Source organism: Lathamus discolor, unplaced genomic scaffold (assembly GCF_037157495.1).
Source record: "Lathamus discolor isolate bLatDis1 unplaced genomic scaffold, bLatDis1.hap1 Scaffold_304, whole genome shotgun sequence".
NCBI lineage: Eukaryota > Metazoa > Chordata > Aves > Psittaciformes > Psittacidae > Lathamus > Lathamus discolor.
In genome coordinates this window covers 330-16,382 of record NW_027069333.1, presented here as the reverse complement: position 1 = coordinate 16,382, position 16,053 = coordinate 330, and the positions used below count along the sequence as shown (strand labels likewise).

The 16,053-nt window shown below is 66.4% G+C and overlaps 2 protein-coding genes across 3 annotated transcripts; one reads left to right on the top strand and one right to left on the bottom strand.

Moving 5' to 3' along the window:
- The first annotated feature begins 1,186 nt into the window (after nucleotides 1–1,186).
- On the top strand, nucleotides 1,187–8,470 carry LOC136006573 (sphingomyelin phosphodiesterase 3-like). Of its 2 annotated transcripts, none has more exons than XM_065664586.1 (8): nucleotides 1,187–1,237; nucleotides 3,357–4,138; nucleotides 4,361–4,433; nucleotides 4,506–4,646; nucleotides 5,826–5,915; nucleotides 6,095–6,158; nucleotides 7,132–7,276; nucleotides 7,354–8,470. In XM_065664586.1, the coding sequence occupies exons 1-8, from the start codon at nucleotides 1,210–1,212 to the stop codon at nucleotides 7,447–7,449; spliced, it is 1,419 nt and encodes a 472-aa protein (XP_065520658.1). In that variant the 5' UTR covers nucleotides 1,187–1,209; the 3' UTR covers nucleotides 7,450–8,470. The 2 variants fall into 2 exon arrangements, with proteins under 2 accessions (XP_065520658.1, XP_065520657.1); XM_065664585.1 differs by having other exon boundaries at nucleotides 3,357–4,294.
- An 847-nt stretch (nucleotides 8,471–9,317) lies between these two features.
- On the bottom strand, nucleotides 9,318–15,514 carry LOC136006574 (5-oxoprolinase-like; the record flags this gene model as incomplete). The annotated part of the gene is made up of 7 exons (XM_065664587.1): nucleotides 9,318–10,748; nucleotides 10,926–11,023; nucleotides 11,170–11,330; nucleotides 12,043–12,200; nucleotides 12,935–13,047; nucleotides 13,118–13,406; nucleotides 15,386–15,514. Coding segments are annotated over 7 exons (1,593 nt in total), but the record flags the coding sequence as incomplete, so codon positions are not given.
- Between the last annotated feature and the right edge of the window lie 539 nt (nucleotides 15,515–16,053).

Sequence of the window (16,053 nt, the reverse complement as noted above, 5' to 3'; positions counted from 1 at the left end):
GGTTGCAGGCAGCGGTGCTGGGTGCAGGCAGGGTTGCAGGCAGCAGGGCAGGGAGGGGGGGGTCACCCCGCGGTCAAGGCCTTGGCTCTTTTCCCTGTTTCCTTTGGCCGCCGCCGCCGCTCGGATGCGGAAGCGGGAGCCGGGAACCGGCACCGGGAGCAGCGGCGGGAGGGGGGGCACGGGCACCCCTGGCCCTGCCGTGACCGCGGGCGGGGGCCGGGCCCGGGGCTCGGTGCAGGTTTCTGGGGCGCTCGGCGCCAGCCTCAGCCCCGGCTCCCGGCGCTGCCCGCGGCAGGAAGGGGAAAGGCAGCGCGGAGTCAGCCGGCCCCGGAGGGGAACCGGCGGGCGCACGGGGCCGGCCCGAGCCCGGCCCGCACAGCCGGAGCTCATCCAGGAGCTGCCGGGTAGGGGACAGCACCAGCACCAGCACCCAGCACCAGCACCAGCACCCAGCGCCCAGCACCAGCACCAGCACCCAGCACCCAGCACCCAGCACCAGCACCAGCACCCAGCACCAGCACCCAGCACCAGCACCAGCACCCAGCACCCAGCACCCAGCACCAGCACCAGCACCAGCACCCAGCACCCAGCACCAGCACCAGCACCAGCACCCAGCACCAGCACCCAGCACCCAGCACCAGCACCAGCACCAGCACCCAGCACCCAGCACCAGCACCCAGCACCAGCGCCCAGCACCAGCACCAGCACCAGCACCAGCACCCAGCACCCAGCACCAGCACCCAGCACCAGCACCCAGCACCAGCACCAGCACCCAGAACCCTTCACCCAGCACCAGCACCCAGCACCCAGCACCAGCACCAGCACCAGCACCCAGCGCCCAGCACCCAGCACCAGCACCAGCACCCAGCACCCGCCACCCGCCCCCGGGCACCGGCGCAGCCAGGACGCGGCAGACAAGGGGTTACAGCGCCGGTTGAACCAGCCGGGCAAGGTGCAGCACGAGCAGCCGCGGCTCCCTGCCTGTACCACTGCCAGACCTTGCCCGTACCGCTGCCCTCCCGTGCCCACACCATGCCCGCCCCTGCCCGCAGGTGGAGCCGGACGTGCGGCGCTGGCCACGCACCGCGGCAGGAATGTCGCCAGCCCGGGCACCGGGCACGGCCGCAGCCAGCGGGTGTTTGTGACCTGCGGAGCCGCCGGTGACCGTCGGCAGCGGGGCCGGAGCCTCCCGTGCTGGTGGCTTTGGCCATGGAGCCCGGTGCCGTGGAGGGCGAAGGTGAGCGGCGGGCACCGGGGACACGGGACGTGGCGTGGCCGCGGCGGAGGGACTGGTGCGGGCAGGGCCGGTGCGGGCAGGGGCCGGTGCGGGCAGCTCAGGGCTGCCGGGCTCTCAGGGAAGGAACCAGCACTGGGGGTCGGTGCCACTCACGCTGCAGCCAGCACCGAAGGCAGGGACGGGCAGGAGCTGCCCGGCAGCACGGTGCAGGCAGCACAGGACAGGCAGCAAGGTACGGGCAGTGCGGCGAAGGCAAACAGGCGGGTGCTGGGCAGACACAGCACCGGGGGCCCCGGTGCTGCCCGCACTGCCAGACACTGCCGGTTCTGCTGCCTGTACCACGGGAAATGCCACTTCCTGCTGCTGCCCCCACCACAAGGCAATAGGGCAGTGCTGCTTCCTGCTGCCGCTTCCTGCGCTGTGGGGCGATGGGTCAATGCCTCTTCCTGCTGCTTCCTGCGCTGTGGGGCGATGGGTCAATGCGTCTTCCTGCTGCTTCCTGCGCTGTGGGGCGATGGGTCAATGCGTCTTCCTGCTGCCTGCACCTTGGGGCAATGAGGCAATACCTCTTCCTGCTGCCTGCACCATGGGGCAATGAGTCAATGCCTCTTTCTTCTGCCTGCACCATGGGGCGATGGGTCAATGCCTCTTCCTGCTGCCTGCACATTGGGGCAATGGGTCAATGCCTCCTCTTCCTCCTCCCTGCACCGTGGGGCGATGGGTCAATGCCTCTTCCTGCTGCCTGCGCCATGGGGCAGTGCTGGTTCTGCTGCCTGCACAATGCCCGCAGCAGTCCTGTGAGAGCAGTGACTGCTGCCTGCTTCTCCCTGTTCCTGCTCCGGCTCCGCGCTCGGCCCCACCGGCTCTGCCGGCTCCGCTGTGTCTGCGGGCGCTGCCTGCACCGGTCTGGTCTGTCCGTGGCTCTCGGTGACCCTGGCACCGCGGGGGCCGCTCCCCGCACACTCACACTCCCGTGACAGCGATCGCCCTTCCCGTGGGATGCGGGAGCCGCTGGGAAGTGCCGGGCCCTGGGCTGAATCACTGGGAGCTGGGCCAGCACCTGGGGGCAGGAACCATGGGGTAGGAACTGTGCCAGAGTCGTGCCAGAACCGTGCCGGGGCCGTGCCGGGGTCAGTGGGGTGGGAACCAGCCCCATGGCTGTGCCCCGGCCCCATGGCGGCAGCAGGGATGGAGCCAAGGTTGGTGCCAGGCCGGGGTCACCAGCAGCCAACGCAGCACCGAGCGGCTGCGCGTGCTGGGACCGGGGATGGGCTGGAGCAGCCCCAGCATTCCCAGTGCCCCCAGTGCCCGCAGCATCCCCAGTGCCCAGCACCATCCCGCGCCGGAGCGGGTGTGGGAGGGCAGGACTGAGGCAAGGCTCAGGCAGGACTCAGGACGTGGGCAGGGCCCAGGGCTGGGGCAGGACTCGGGTAGGGTCAGGTTAGACTGGGGCAGGACTCAGAGAGGACTCAGATGGGACTCAGAGAGGACTCAAGCTTAGGTAAGACCCAGGCTCGGTCAGTACTCGGGTAGGGTCAGGTTAGACTCAGGCAGGACTCAGGCTGGAGCAGGGCTCCAGCTCAGGCAGGACTCAGGCAGGACTCTGGTTCAGGCAGGACTTGGGCTTGACCAGGACCCAGGCTCAGGCAGGACCTGGGCTTGGACAGGACCCGGGCTCAGGCAGGACTCAGGCAGGACTCTGGTTCAGGCAGGGCTCGGGCTCAGGCAGGGCTCGGGCAGGGCCCAGGCAGGACTCAGGCAAGACTTTGGGTCAGGCAGGGCTTGGGGTCAGGCAGGGCTCGGGCTCGGGCAGGGCTCGGGCAGGGCTCGGGCTTGGGCAGGACCCGGGGTCAGGCAGGGCTCGGGCAGGGCTCGGGCAGGGCTCGGGGAGGCTCGCTCAGGCCCCGCAGGCGGTGCCGGGGCAGACGCGGCGCTTTCGGCCGCGGCGCCGGGTCCTGCCCCCCGCGGTGCCGGGAACCCGCCGGGCTCAGCCCCTTGGCGGCTCCGGCGGCGCCGGTGCCCCCGCGGCCCCCGCCCGGCTCCGGTGCCCCCGCGGGGCGCGCACGGGGGAGGCGGGGGCCGAGGCGGCTCGGTCCCGACGCGGCTCCGTGCCCCGCAGGTGCCGGCGGGGCCCCCGCGCCGAGCGCCCGGCCCGCGACGCCGCTGCCGGAGGCCCCGTTCCGCAGCCCCGCGCTGGCGGCTCTGGACGCCGTGGCCCGGGCGCTGCTGGCTCCCGGCTCCTGGGCCCTGGACCGGCTCCTGGACCTGCGGCCCACGACGGCGGAGCGGGAGCGGCGGCGGCGGGGCCCGTGCGGTTGGTGCCGCGGCTGCGCCGCGTGGGCGCTGGCGGGGCCGGTGCTCGCGGCGCTGCTGCTGCTGTCGCTGCCGCTCACGGCGCTGGGGCTGCTGCTGTGGCTGCCGCTGCAGGCGGCGCGGAGCCCCTTCCTTTACCAGCGCACGGCAGCGGCGCCGGCCGAGCCCTGGGACCTGCGGCAGCCCCGGACCTTCACGTTCGTCAGCGCCAACCTCTGCCTCCTGCCCAGCGGCTTGGCCAAGTTCAGCAACCTGGGGCGCACCCCGCAGCGCGCCGCGGACATCGCCCGCCGCCTCGTCCCGACCACCTCGGGCCCCGACAGCGACCGCGCCGGCCTGGTCGGGCCGCGGCCCCGCCGGGCCAGCGGCTACGGGGGCACCGTGCGCGCCGGGCGCAGCGTGGCCCTGGACGTGGCGGAGCCGGAGGCGGCGGCGGAGGAGCCGGGGCCGCCGGAGCCGGAGCCGCCGCTGTCCGAGCGCTTCCCCCCGGACGCCGACGTCCTTTGCCTGCAGGAGGTGTTCGACGGCGCGGCCGCCGCGCGTCTCCGCCGCCGGCTCGGCCGCGCGTTCCCGCACGTTATCTCGGAGGTGGGCACGGCGGGGCTGCGCCGCGGGCGCCTGCGGCTGCTCGGCAGCGGCCTCCTCCTCGCCAGCCGCTTCCCGGTCCTGGCCGCCGCCTTCCGCGGCTTCCCCAACGGCGCCCGGGAGGACGCCGCGGCCGACAAGGGGCTGCTGATGGTGCAGGTGAGCGCCGGCCCCGCCGCGCCGCCCGCCGCCGCCGCCGGGCCCCGCTGACGCCGTGTCCCGCAGGTGCAGCTGGGCTCGGCGCGGAGGGGCCGCATCGTGGGGTACCTCGGCTGCACGCACCTGCAGGCGCCGGCCGGTGAGCGGGGCGGGGAGCAGCGGGGCCGGCCGCGGCGGGGCGGCAGCGGTTCCAAGGCCCCGTGTGCCGCAGGGGACGGCGCCGTGCGGGACGCGCAGCTGAGGCTGGCGCTGCGCTGGCTGCAGCGCTTCCAGCAGGAGCAGGCCCGCGGAGGGGACCTGGTGGCCTTCGACGTCCTCTGCGGGGACCTCAACTTCGACAACTGCTCCCGCGGTGGGGGCTCGGGGAGGGGGGCGCTCGGGGGCGGGGGGGGGGGATAGGGGGGGAGCGCGGGGGCGGGGGGGGATACGGGGCATGGGGATAGCGGATATGGGGATAGGGGATACGGGGATGTGGGGATACAGGGGAACATGGGGATAGGGGGGAACATGGGCATGGGGGGGAACATGGGGATATGGGGATACGGGACATGGGGATATGGGACATGGGGTTATGGGATATGGGGGAACATGAGGACATAGGGGATACTGGGACATGGGGGATAGGGGATACGGGGGAACATGGGGATATGGGGGAACGTGGGGATATGGGGACATGGGGATATGGAGATACGGGACATGGGGATAGCGGATATGGGGGAACGTGGGGGTAGGGAACATGAGGACATAGGGGATACTGGGATATGGGGATAGGGGACATGGGGGAACATGGGGATATGGGGATACAGGACATGGGGATAGGGGATATGGGGGAACGTGGGGATATGGGGATGTGGGACATGGGGATATGGGACATGGGGATACGGGGGAACATGGGGATATGGGGACATGGGACATGAGGATATGGGCATATGGGGCATGGGGATATGGGGACATGGGGATATGGGGACATGAGGATATGGGGACATGGGGATATGGGGATATGGGGATATGGGACATGGGGACAGGGGGGAAAATGGGGATATGGGGATGTGGGACATGGGGGAACATGGGGATATGGGGGAACATGGGGACATAGGGGATACTGGGACATGGGGATAAGGGATATGGGGGAACATGGGGATATGGGGACATGGAACATGGCGATATGGGGATATGGGACATGGGGATATGGGGGAATATGGGGACATAGTGGATATTGGGACATGGGGACAGGGGATATGGGGATAGGGGGATATGGGACATGGGGATATGGGACATAAGGACATGAGGATAGGCGATATGGGGGAACATGGGGATATGGGGACATGGGACATGGGGATATGGGGATATGGGACATGGGGATATGGGGATACGGGACATGGGGATATGGGGATAAGGGATATGGGGATATGGGACATGGGGATATGGGACATAACTACATGGGGACAGGGGATATGGGGACTGAGGGCCGTGAGGGCCCATGGGGCACACGGTGTCCACGGGGCGACCCGGTCTGTGTCCCTGCCCGCAGGGGACCAGCTCAACCAGCGGCACCAGCTCTTCGAGCTGTACCAGGACCCGTGTCGCCAGGGACCGGGGCAGGATGAGCCCTGGGCCATAGGTGGGACTGGGCAGCCCCTGTCACCAGCCAGGGACACAGCGTGGCTCTGGGCCATGGCCTGGCCCGGCCCTGGCACCGTCCCTGTCCTCATCCCCATTTGTCCCAACCCCTGTGTCCGTGTCCCCCCATATCCTTGTGTCCCCCCATATCCTTGTGTCCCCCATCTCCCCCCTTCCCAGGCACCCTCCTCAACTACCTGGAGATCTACGAGGAGCCCGTGTCCACCCCGGAGAAGATGAAGAGGTGACGGGGAGGGGACCTGGGGGCACATGGGGCAAGGTCATGGAAGCCCTGGGGGGGCCCCATCCCTGTGCTATGGGGTCCCTGTGCCATGGGGAACCTGTGCCATGGGGAACCTGTGCCATGGGGTCCCTGTGCCATGGGGTCCCTGTGCCACCCCATCCCTGTGCCATGGGGTCCCTGTGCCACTCCATCCCTGTGCCATGGGGTCCCTGTGCCATGGGGAACCTGTGCCATGGGGTCCCTGTGCCACCCCATCCCTGTGCCACCACGTCCTTGTGCTGCCATGTTGTCAGGTCACCGTGTCCCCGCACCATCACGTCCCCGTGCCGCTGTTTCCCTCTGCCAATGGCGTCCCCGTGTCCCCATTCCACCTTGCCCCTATCCCACGGTGCCCCTGTCCTGCCACATTCCCCATCCCAAGTCCCCCATCCCCTGGTATCTTCATGCCGCGGTGTCCCGGTGCCGCGGTGTCCCGGTGCCGCACTTCCCTCACCCTGCGCTGCCCCATCCCCTGTTGACCGGGTGCCACGGTTCCCCCCCACCCCACGTTACCCCCACCCACGTTACCCCCCACCCCACGTTGCCCCCACCCCACGTTACCCCCCCCCACGTTGCCCCCCCCCCACGTTGCCCCCTCCCCCGTTGCCCCCCCCACGTTACCCCCACCCCACGTTACCCCCCCCCCACATTACCCCCACCCCACGTTGCCCCCCCCCCACGTTGCCCCCCCCCACGTTGCCCCCCCCCCACGTTGCCCCCCCCACGTTACCCCCACCCCACGTTGCCCCCCCCCACGATACCCCCACCCCACATTACCCCCCCCCACGTTGCCCCCCCCACGTTACCCCCCCCCCCACGTTCCCCCCCCCCCACGTCGCCCCCCCCCCCACGTTGCCCCCCCCGTGCTGTTTCCCCCCCCCCCCCCGGTGCTGTCCCCCCTGCGCCCCCCTCACCGCTCGCCCCTGGCCCTCAGGACCCTCTCCACCCCCGGTGGCCGCTGCCGGTTCCTGGCGGGCCCCATCCTGGCCTCGGGGCATCCGGACACCGCATTTCCAGGCCCGTGCCGGGGCCGCCGCGTGGATTACGCCGTGTTCCGGCCGCGGCCGCCGCTGCGCACGGTGAGAGCTGCACCGGGGGGGGGGCACCCCGAGAGCCCCCAGCCCCCCCCGTGACCCCCCCGTCCCCTGCCCCCCAGGACGTCGCCGCCGTCTCCTTCATCACCTGCTTGGCCACGTGCTCCGATCACCTGCCCGTGGCCCTGAGCCTGCACGTGGGGCCCGGCGCGCCCTGACACCGGCACCGGGACACCGGCACCGGGACACCGGCACCGGGACACCGGGACACGGGGACATGGGGACACCGACACCAGGACACAGGGACACTGGCACTGGGACACTGGGACATGGGGCACAGGGACATGGGGACACCAGCACCGGGACAACGGGACAGGGGGACACCGACATCGGGACACGGGGACACGGGGCACAGGGACACCGGGACATGGGGACACCAGCACCGGGACACCAACACAGGGACACCAGCACCGGGACACCGGGACAGGGGTGACTGAGACACGGAGCTGGTGTCCCTGTGCCACCACATCCGGCACGGATCCGGCACGGAGCCAGCACCATCATGGCACCGATCTGGCACTGATCCGGCCCCAATCCAGCAGTGACCCAGCACTGGTTCAGTGTTGGTCCAGTGTTGATCCAGCCCCAATCCAGCACTGATCCAGCACGGATCCGGCAGTGATCCGACACTGATCCAGCACCATCGTGGCACCAATCTGGCATTGATCCGGCATCAATCCAGCAGTGATCCAACACTGATCCAGCACCATTGTGGCACCGATCTGGCACTGATCCGGCACCAATCCAGCAGTGATCCAGCGCTGGTTCAGTATTGGTCCAGTGTTGATCCGGGACCAATCCAGCCCTGACCCAGCATTGATCCTGTATTGATGAGGCATTGATCTGGTATTCACTCAGCACTGATCCAGCACCAGTATGGCACCAATCCAGCATTGATCCGGCACGGATCCAGCATGGATCTGGGACCAATTCAGCATTGATCCAGCATTGATCCGGAAGCAATCTGGTATATGGTCTGACATCGATCCTACATTGATCCAGTATTGATGGGGCATTGATCCAGCAGCAATCCAGCATTGATCCGGGACCAATCCAGCATTGATCCAGCATTGATTTGACATGGACCCAGCACCAATCTGACACTGACCCTGCACTGATCCAGCAGTGATCTGCCACCAATATGGTACTGATCTGGCACCGATCTGGGCCAATCTGGCATTGATCGGCATAGATCCGGTATTGATGGGGCATTGATCTGGGACCAGTCTGGCGTTGATCCATCATTGATCCGACATTGATCCGGCATTGATGTGGTATTGATCTGGGACCAATCTGACATTGATCCAGCACTGATCCAGCATTGATCCGGTATTGATGTGGTATTGATGGCGCATTGATCTGACATTGATCTGGGACCAGTCTGGTGTTGATCCATCATTGATCCGACATTGATCCGGCATTGATGTGGTATTGATCTGACATTGATTTGGGACCAATCTGACATTGATCCAGCATTGATCTGGTATTGATGTGGTATTGATGAGGCATTGATCTGACATCGATCCGGCAATTGATCCATCATTGATCTGACATTGATCCGGCATTGATCTGACATTGATCTGACATTGATGTGGTATTGATCTGACATTGATGTGGTATTGATCTGACATTGATCTGGGACCAATCTGACATTGATCCATCATTGATCCGGCATTGATCTGACATTGATCTGGGACCAATCTGACATTGATCCAGCATTGATCCGACATTGATGTGGTATTGATGGGGCATTGATCTGACATTGATCTGGGACCAATCTGACATTGATCCAGCATTGATCCGACATTGATCCGGCATTGATCCAGCATTGATGTGGTATTGATGGGGCATTGTTCTGGCACCAATCCGGCATCGGTCCGGCATTGATGAGACACTGATCCAGCATTGACCTGGCTCCAGTCACTTTTATCATAAAGATCCAAGTGCCGCCCCAGCCCCACAGCACTTGGGGGCCTCCCCCCCCATCACTGGGGGCAGCGACCCTCGTCACACACAAGGCCATGGGCAGGTCTGAATCCTTTATTAGAAGGCACCAAGCTGGGATCAATGGGGCAGATGGAGACCCACACTTGTGGGGCTCAGCCCCCACATTTGAGGGGTGCTGGGTAGGGGTCCCCATGTGCTTCAAGGCGGAAGGGTTGGAGCCCATAGCAGAGCTATGGGGCAGATGCTGCCCCATAGCAGTACCCTGAGCTCTGCCCCGTGACAGGGTGACCCTCGGTCCCCTCTGCTTTGGGGGGTGCATAGCTGGAGTTGGGGAACTGCCCCATAGAGGGTGAAGGGAGCTGGGGTCTGCCCCATGGAGTGTGCATAGCTACAATCAAGGGGATGCTGCTTGGGGGCTGCCCTATCGACTGTGCCTATCTAGGGTTGGGGGCTGCCCCACAGGGAGTGAGTGTAGGGAGGGAAGCTGCCCTATGGGGTGTGCATTGGGGTTGGGGTCTGCCACATGAATTGTGCGTATCTAGGGTTGGGGCTGCCCCATAGAGTGTGTGTAGTGAGGGAAGCTGCCCTATGGGGGGTGTGTGAAGGGAGCTCGGTGGATGCCCCATGGATTGTGCGTAGCTAAGATCAAGGGGGTGCTACTTGGGGTTGGGGGCTGCCCTATAGACTTGTGCGTATCTAGGGTTGGGGGGCTGCCCCATGGGATATATGCATGTGGGGTTGGAGGATTGCCCTATGGGCCGTGCATACCTTGGGGGGGCTGCCCCATGGGGTGTGTGCCTCTGGGGTTGGGGGCTGCCCATTGGGTGTGCTGTGGGGCTGCCCATGGGGTGTGCTGTGGGGCAGCTCATGGGGTGTGCTGTGTGCTGTGGGGCTGCCCATGGGGTGTGCTGTGTGCTGTGGGGCAGCCCATGGGGTGTGCTGTGTGCTGTGGGGCTGCCCATGGGGTGTGCTGTGGGGCAGCCCATGGGGTGTGCTGTGTGCTGTGGGGCTGCCCATGGGGTGTGCTGTGGGGCTGCCCATGGGGTGTGCTGTGGGGCAGCTCATGGGGTGTGCTGTGTGCTGTGGGGCAGCCCATGGGGTGTGCTGTGTGCTGTGGGGCAGCCCACGGGGTGTGCTGTGGGGCAGCCCATGGGGTGTGCTGTGTGCTGTGGGGCAGCCCACGGGGTGTGCTGTGGGGCAGCCCACGGGGTGTGCTGTGAGTTGTGGGGCAGCCCACGGGGTGTGCTGTGTGCTGTGGGGCAGCCCATGGGGTGTGCTGTGCGCTGTGGGGCAGCCCCATGGCCGCACTTGTGGGGCAGCCCCTCAGACGCTCTCCTGCACCCGCCGGTACTCGAAGACGCTGCCCGCGCTCGGTGAAGGTGGGGGGGGGCGGTGGCACCGCGGTGTCCCCCCAGTCTCTGTCCCCGGCTGCGTCCTCAGCCCCATCGCCGGCCCCATCCTCTGGGGCTCCGAAGCCGCCGCCACCGGGGGTCAGGAGGCGGAAAACGTCCTATGGGGGGGAGCAGGGGTCAGGGGGGGAATGGGGGTTATGGGGGAATATGGGGGCTAGCGGGGCTGGGAGGGATCTGTGGGGGGGGGTATGGGGGTCTGTGCGGTATCCATGGGTCTCTATGGGTTATGTCTCCCTGGGGTCTATAGGTGATGCGTGGGGCGTCCCCGCGCTCACCCCCGGCTCCACCGACACCGAGCTCTTGCCGCCCAGGTTGATGGTTCTCCCGTCGCGGCGCAGCAGCAGGTTCAGGCCCGGGGCACCGGGGCTGCCCCCTGAGGGAGAGATGGGGGTTAAGGGGGGGGTTATAGGGGGCCACGCCGTACTGGTCCGTACTGGTCCGTACTGGTCCGTACTGGCCCGTACTGGTCCGTACTGGCCCGTGGGTGCCAGCGCTGGCTCCTGCCCCCCGTGCCCTCACCGCGGAGCCCGTAGGGGCGCAGCACCCGCCGCTCGCTCAGCACCGCCAGCTCCAGCCGCTCCCGGAACAGCAGCTCCCGGACCAGGCCGTCCCCGCCGCGCCAGCGCCCGGCGCCGCCCGAGCCCGGCCGCAGCCCGAAGCGCTGCAGCACCACCGGGTACCTGCGGGGCAGCGCCGGCGGCTCCAGGGCTCCCCAGTGCCCCCCAGTGCTCCCCAGTGCTCACAGAGCCCCCTACACCCCCGGCGCCGGCAGCGCCAGGGCTCCCCAGTGCTCCCCAGCGCCCCCCAGTGCCCATAACGCCCCCTGCACCCCCGGGTACCTGCGGGCAGCGCCGGCGGCTCCAGCGCTCCCCAGCGCTCCCCAGCGCCCCCCAGTGCTCCCCAGTGCTCCCCAGTGCTCCCCAGCGCCCCCCAGTGCTCCCCGGCGCCCCCCAGTGCTCCCCAGCGCCCCCCAGTGCTCCCCGGCGCCCCCCAGTGCTCCCCGGTGCTCCCCAGCGCTCCCCAGTGCTCCCCAGCGCCCCCCAGTGCTCCCCAGTGCTCCCCAGCGCCCCCCAGTGCTCCCCAGTGCTCACAGAGCCCCCTGCACCCCCGGCGCCGGCAGCTCCAGCGCTCCCCAGTGCTCCCCAGCGCTCCCCAGCACCCCCCAGTGCTCCCCAGCGCTCACAGAGCCCCCTGCACCCCCTGCACCCCCGGGTACCTGCGGGGCAGCGCCGGGAGCTCCAGTGCCCCCCAGTGCTCCCCCAGTGCTCCCCAGCGCCTCCCAGTGCTCCCCAGTGCTCCACAGCGCTCCCCAGCTCCCCCCGCACCCCCGGGTACCCCCCTGCACCCCCAGAGCCCGGCCCCCCCCGGCCCTGGGGGGTGCCCCCCCCGCACCGCTGCTCGAGGATCTCGGGGTCGGTGATGCGGGTGTTGGTCATGTGCGTGTGCACCCCGCTGCGGCCGTGCCAGCCGGGCCCGGCCCCGGCGCCGCCCGCCACCGTCTCGTAGTAACCGGAGCGGGCGGTGCCGAAGGTGACGTTGTTCATGCAGCCCTGGGGGGGGGGCACCGCGTGAGGCACCGGCACCGGGGGCACCCCCCGAGCCCCGGCACCCCGGACCCCCGAGACCTGGGGGCCTCAAGACATCGGCACCCCTGACCCCCGGCACCTGAGGCTGCAGCACCCAGGACCCCCGGACCCTCGATCTCAGCACCCAGGACCCCGGACCCTCGATCTCAGCACCCAGGGCCCCCGGGACCCTCGATCTCAGCACCCAGGGCCCCCCGGACCCTCGATCTCAGCACCCAGGGCCCCCCGGACCCTTTATGCACAGCACCCAGGACGCTCGGGCCCCCAGCACCCTGAAGCTGCCAACCCCCGGGGCCCCCATGTACCCCACTCCCACCGGTGCCCCCCACTTCTCCATTGCCTCCTATTGCCCTCAGTTCTCCAACGCCCCCATCCCCACTCGTTATCGCCCCCCCATTGCCCCCCATTGCCCCCATTCCCTCCGGTCCCTCATCACCCCCCATTGCCCCCCATTGCCCCCATTCCCTCCAGTCTCTCATCGCCCCCCATTCTCCCCATTGCCCCCATTACCTCCGGTCCCTCATCGCCCCCCATTGCCCCCATTCCCTCTGGTCCCTCATCACCCCCCATTGCCCCCATCCCCTCCTGTCCCTCATCACCCCCCATTGCCCCCATTCCCTCTGGTCCCTCATCACCCCCCATCGCCCCCCATTGCCCCCATTGCCCCCCGTCCCCCCCCCACTGCCCCCAGCCCGCACCTGGGACGCGGCGCAGACGCCAAAGGCCTTGAAGATGACGTCCACCACGCGCTGGGAGGTGAGGACGTTGCCCCCCACCACGGCGCCTCGGGCGAGGGGTCCAGGATGGAGCCCTTGGGGATGAGCACGCGCACAGGGGCCAGGCAGCCCTGGGGGGGTGGTGGGGGGGGGCGCAGTCAGCACCCACCCGATCCCCCCCCCCCCCCCAGGGCACCCCCACCACGGGAGCAGGGGCCAGGGCCCCCCCCAGCTCCAGGCCCGTCGTGCCCGGGGCCAGCAGCACCCCCAGCTCGGGCCTGGGCTGCTTTGGGGCGCAGGGGGGGTGCCGCAGCCGCACCTGGTTGAGGGGCAGCTCCTGCCCCACCATGCAGCGCACGCAGTAGATGATGGCAGCCAGCGTGACGGCGCGCGGCGCGTTCCAGTTGCCCAGCACCTCGGGGCCCGTGCCCGAGAAGTCAAACACGGCGCTGCCCTGCGGCGGGGGCACCCAGCGCACCCCAAAGTGCACGGATATAGACCCAGCGCACCCCAAAGTGCATGGATATAGACCCAAAGCACCCCAAAGTGCATGGATATAGGCCCAAAGCACCCCAAAGTGCATGGATATAGACCCAAAGCACCCCAAAGTGCATGGATATAGACCCAAAGCACCCCAAAGTGCACGGATATAGACCCAAAGCACCCCAAAGTGCATGGATATAGACCCAGCACACCCCAAAGTGCACGGATATAGACCCAAAGCACCCCAAAGTGCACGGATATAGGCCCAAAGCACCCCAAAGTGCACGGATATAGACCCAGCGCACCCCAAAGTGCATGGATATAGGCCCAAAGCACCCCAAAGTGCATGGATATAGACCCAAAGCACCCCAAAGTACACAGATAGACCCAGCGCACCCCAAAGTGCATGGATATAGACCCAGCGCACCCCAAAGTGCACGGATATAGACCCAGCGCACCCCAAAGTGCACGGATATAGACCCAGCGCACCCCAAAGTGCACGGATACAGACCCAGCGCACCCCAAAGTGCATGGATATAGACCCAGCGCACCCCAAAGTGCATGGATATAGACCCAGCGCACTCCAAAGTGCATGGATATAGACCCAGCGCACCCCAAAGTACACAGATATAGACCCAGTGCACCCCAAAGTGCACGGATATAGACCCAGCGCACCCCAAAGTACACGGATATAGACCCAGCGCACCCCAAAGTACACAGATATAGACCCAGTGCACCCCAAAGTGCACGGATATAGACCCAGCGCACCCCAAAGTGCACGGATATAGACCCAGCGCACCCCAAAGTACACGGAGTCACCCAATGCACCCCAAAACGCACACGGAGTCACCCAATGCACCCCAAAACGCACCTGGAGTCACCCAACGCACCCCAAAGTACACAGATAGACCCAATGCACCCCAAAACGCACCCGGAGTCACCCAATGCACCCCAAAACCCACACGGAGTCACCCAACGCACCCCAAAATGCACCCGGAGTCGCCCAACGCACCCCAAAACCCACCCGGAGTCACCCAATGCACCCCAAAACCCACACGGAAACACCCAAGCACCCCAAAACCCACACGGAGTCACCCAACGCACCCCAAAACGCACACAGATTCACCCAAAGCTCCCCAAAACCCACACGGATAGACCCAACGCACCCCAAAACCCACACAGAGTCACCCAACGCACCCCAAAGCCCAAACGGAGTCACCCAAAGCACCCCAAAACCCACATGGAGTCACCCAAAGCACCCCAAAAACCACATGGAGCCACCCAAAGCACCCAAAAAACCACACGGAAACACCCAAAGCACCCCAAAATACACAGATAGACCCAAAGCACCCCAAAACCCATACAGAAACACCCAAAGCACCCCAAAACCCACACGGATTCACCCAACGCACCCCAAAATACACACGGACAGACCCAAAGCACCCCAAAATGCACCCAAAGCTCCACAACACAGCCCAAAATACCCCCAAAACCTGAGAAATTGAACATGGCCCCGCCCTGGGACGGGGTGATCCCAAACAGCCCCAAGCACCCCCCCCACACCCCTCATTGCCCCCAAACCAAACCCCACCATGGAAACGCCTCGGCAGCCCCCCAAACTCCACCAAGCACCCCCCCGAACCCCCAAATCACCCCCCCGAACCCCCAAATCACCCCCCGAACCCTCAAATCACCCCCCCGAACCCCCAAATCACCCCCCCGAACCCCCAAATCACCCCCTGAACCCCCAAATCACCCCCCTGAACCCCCAAATCACCCCCGAACCCCCAAATCACCCCCCTGAACCCCCAAATCACCCCCTGAACCCCCAAATCACCTCCCTGAACCCCCAAATCACCCCCCTGAACCCCAAATCACCCCCCCGAACCCCCAAATCACCCCCTGAACCCCCAAATCACCCCCCTGAACCCCCAAATCACCCCCCCGCACCTCGGGCTGCAGCCGCACGCGCAGCTGCAGGCGGCTCCCATCGTCCAGCCCGTCCGTGGCCTCCAGCTCCGGGCCCCAGCGCGCAGAGAAGCCCCGGAGCATGTCCCGAACACAGCGCTCGGCGGTGTCCTGTCAGGGAACACGTGTGTGTCATGTGACATGTGACATGTGTCATGTGACATGTGACATGTGTCATGCGTCATGTGACATGTGACACGTGTCATGTCCCGAACGCAGCACTCATCTGTGTCCTGCCAGGGAACACATGTGTGACATGTGTCACATGACATGTGATGTGTGACATGTGACATGTGCCATGTGACATGTGTCATGTGATATGTGACATGTGACGTGTCATGTCCCGAACACAGCGCTCGGCTGTGTCCTGTCAGGGAACACGTGTGTGTCATGTGACATGTGTCATGCGACATGGGACATGTGTCATGTGACATGTGTCATGTCCCGAACACAGCGCTCGGCTGTGTCCTGTCAGAGAACACGTGTGTGACATGTGACATGTGACATGTGTCATGTGTCATGTGACATGTGTCATGTGACATGTGTTATGTCCTGAACACAGCGCTCGGCTGTGTCCTGTCATGGAACACGTGTGTGATATGTGTCACGTGACATGTGACATGTGTCATGTGAAGTGTCATGTCCCGAAC

Coding starts and splice junctions, on each gene's coding strand:
- LOC136006573 (XM_065664585.1), top strand. CDS start 1,210: ATGGAGCCCGGTGCCGTGGAGGGCGAAG. Junction 1,238..3,356: donor CGGTGCCGTGGAGGGCGAAG/GTGAGCGGCGGG, acceptor CGTGCCCCGCAG/GTGCCGGCGGGGCCCCCGCG. Junction 4,647..5,825: donor CTTCGACAACTGCTCCCGCG/GTGGGGGCTCGG, acceptor CCCTGCCCGCAG/GGGACCAGCTCAACCAGCGG.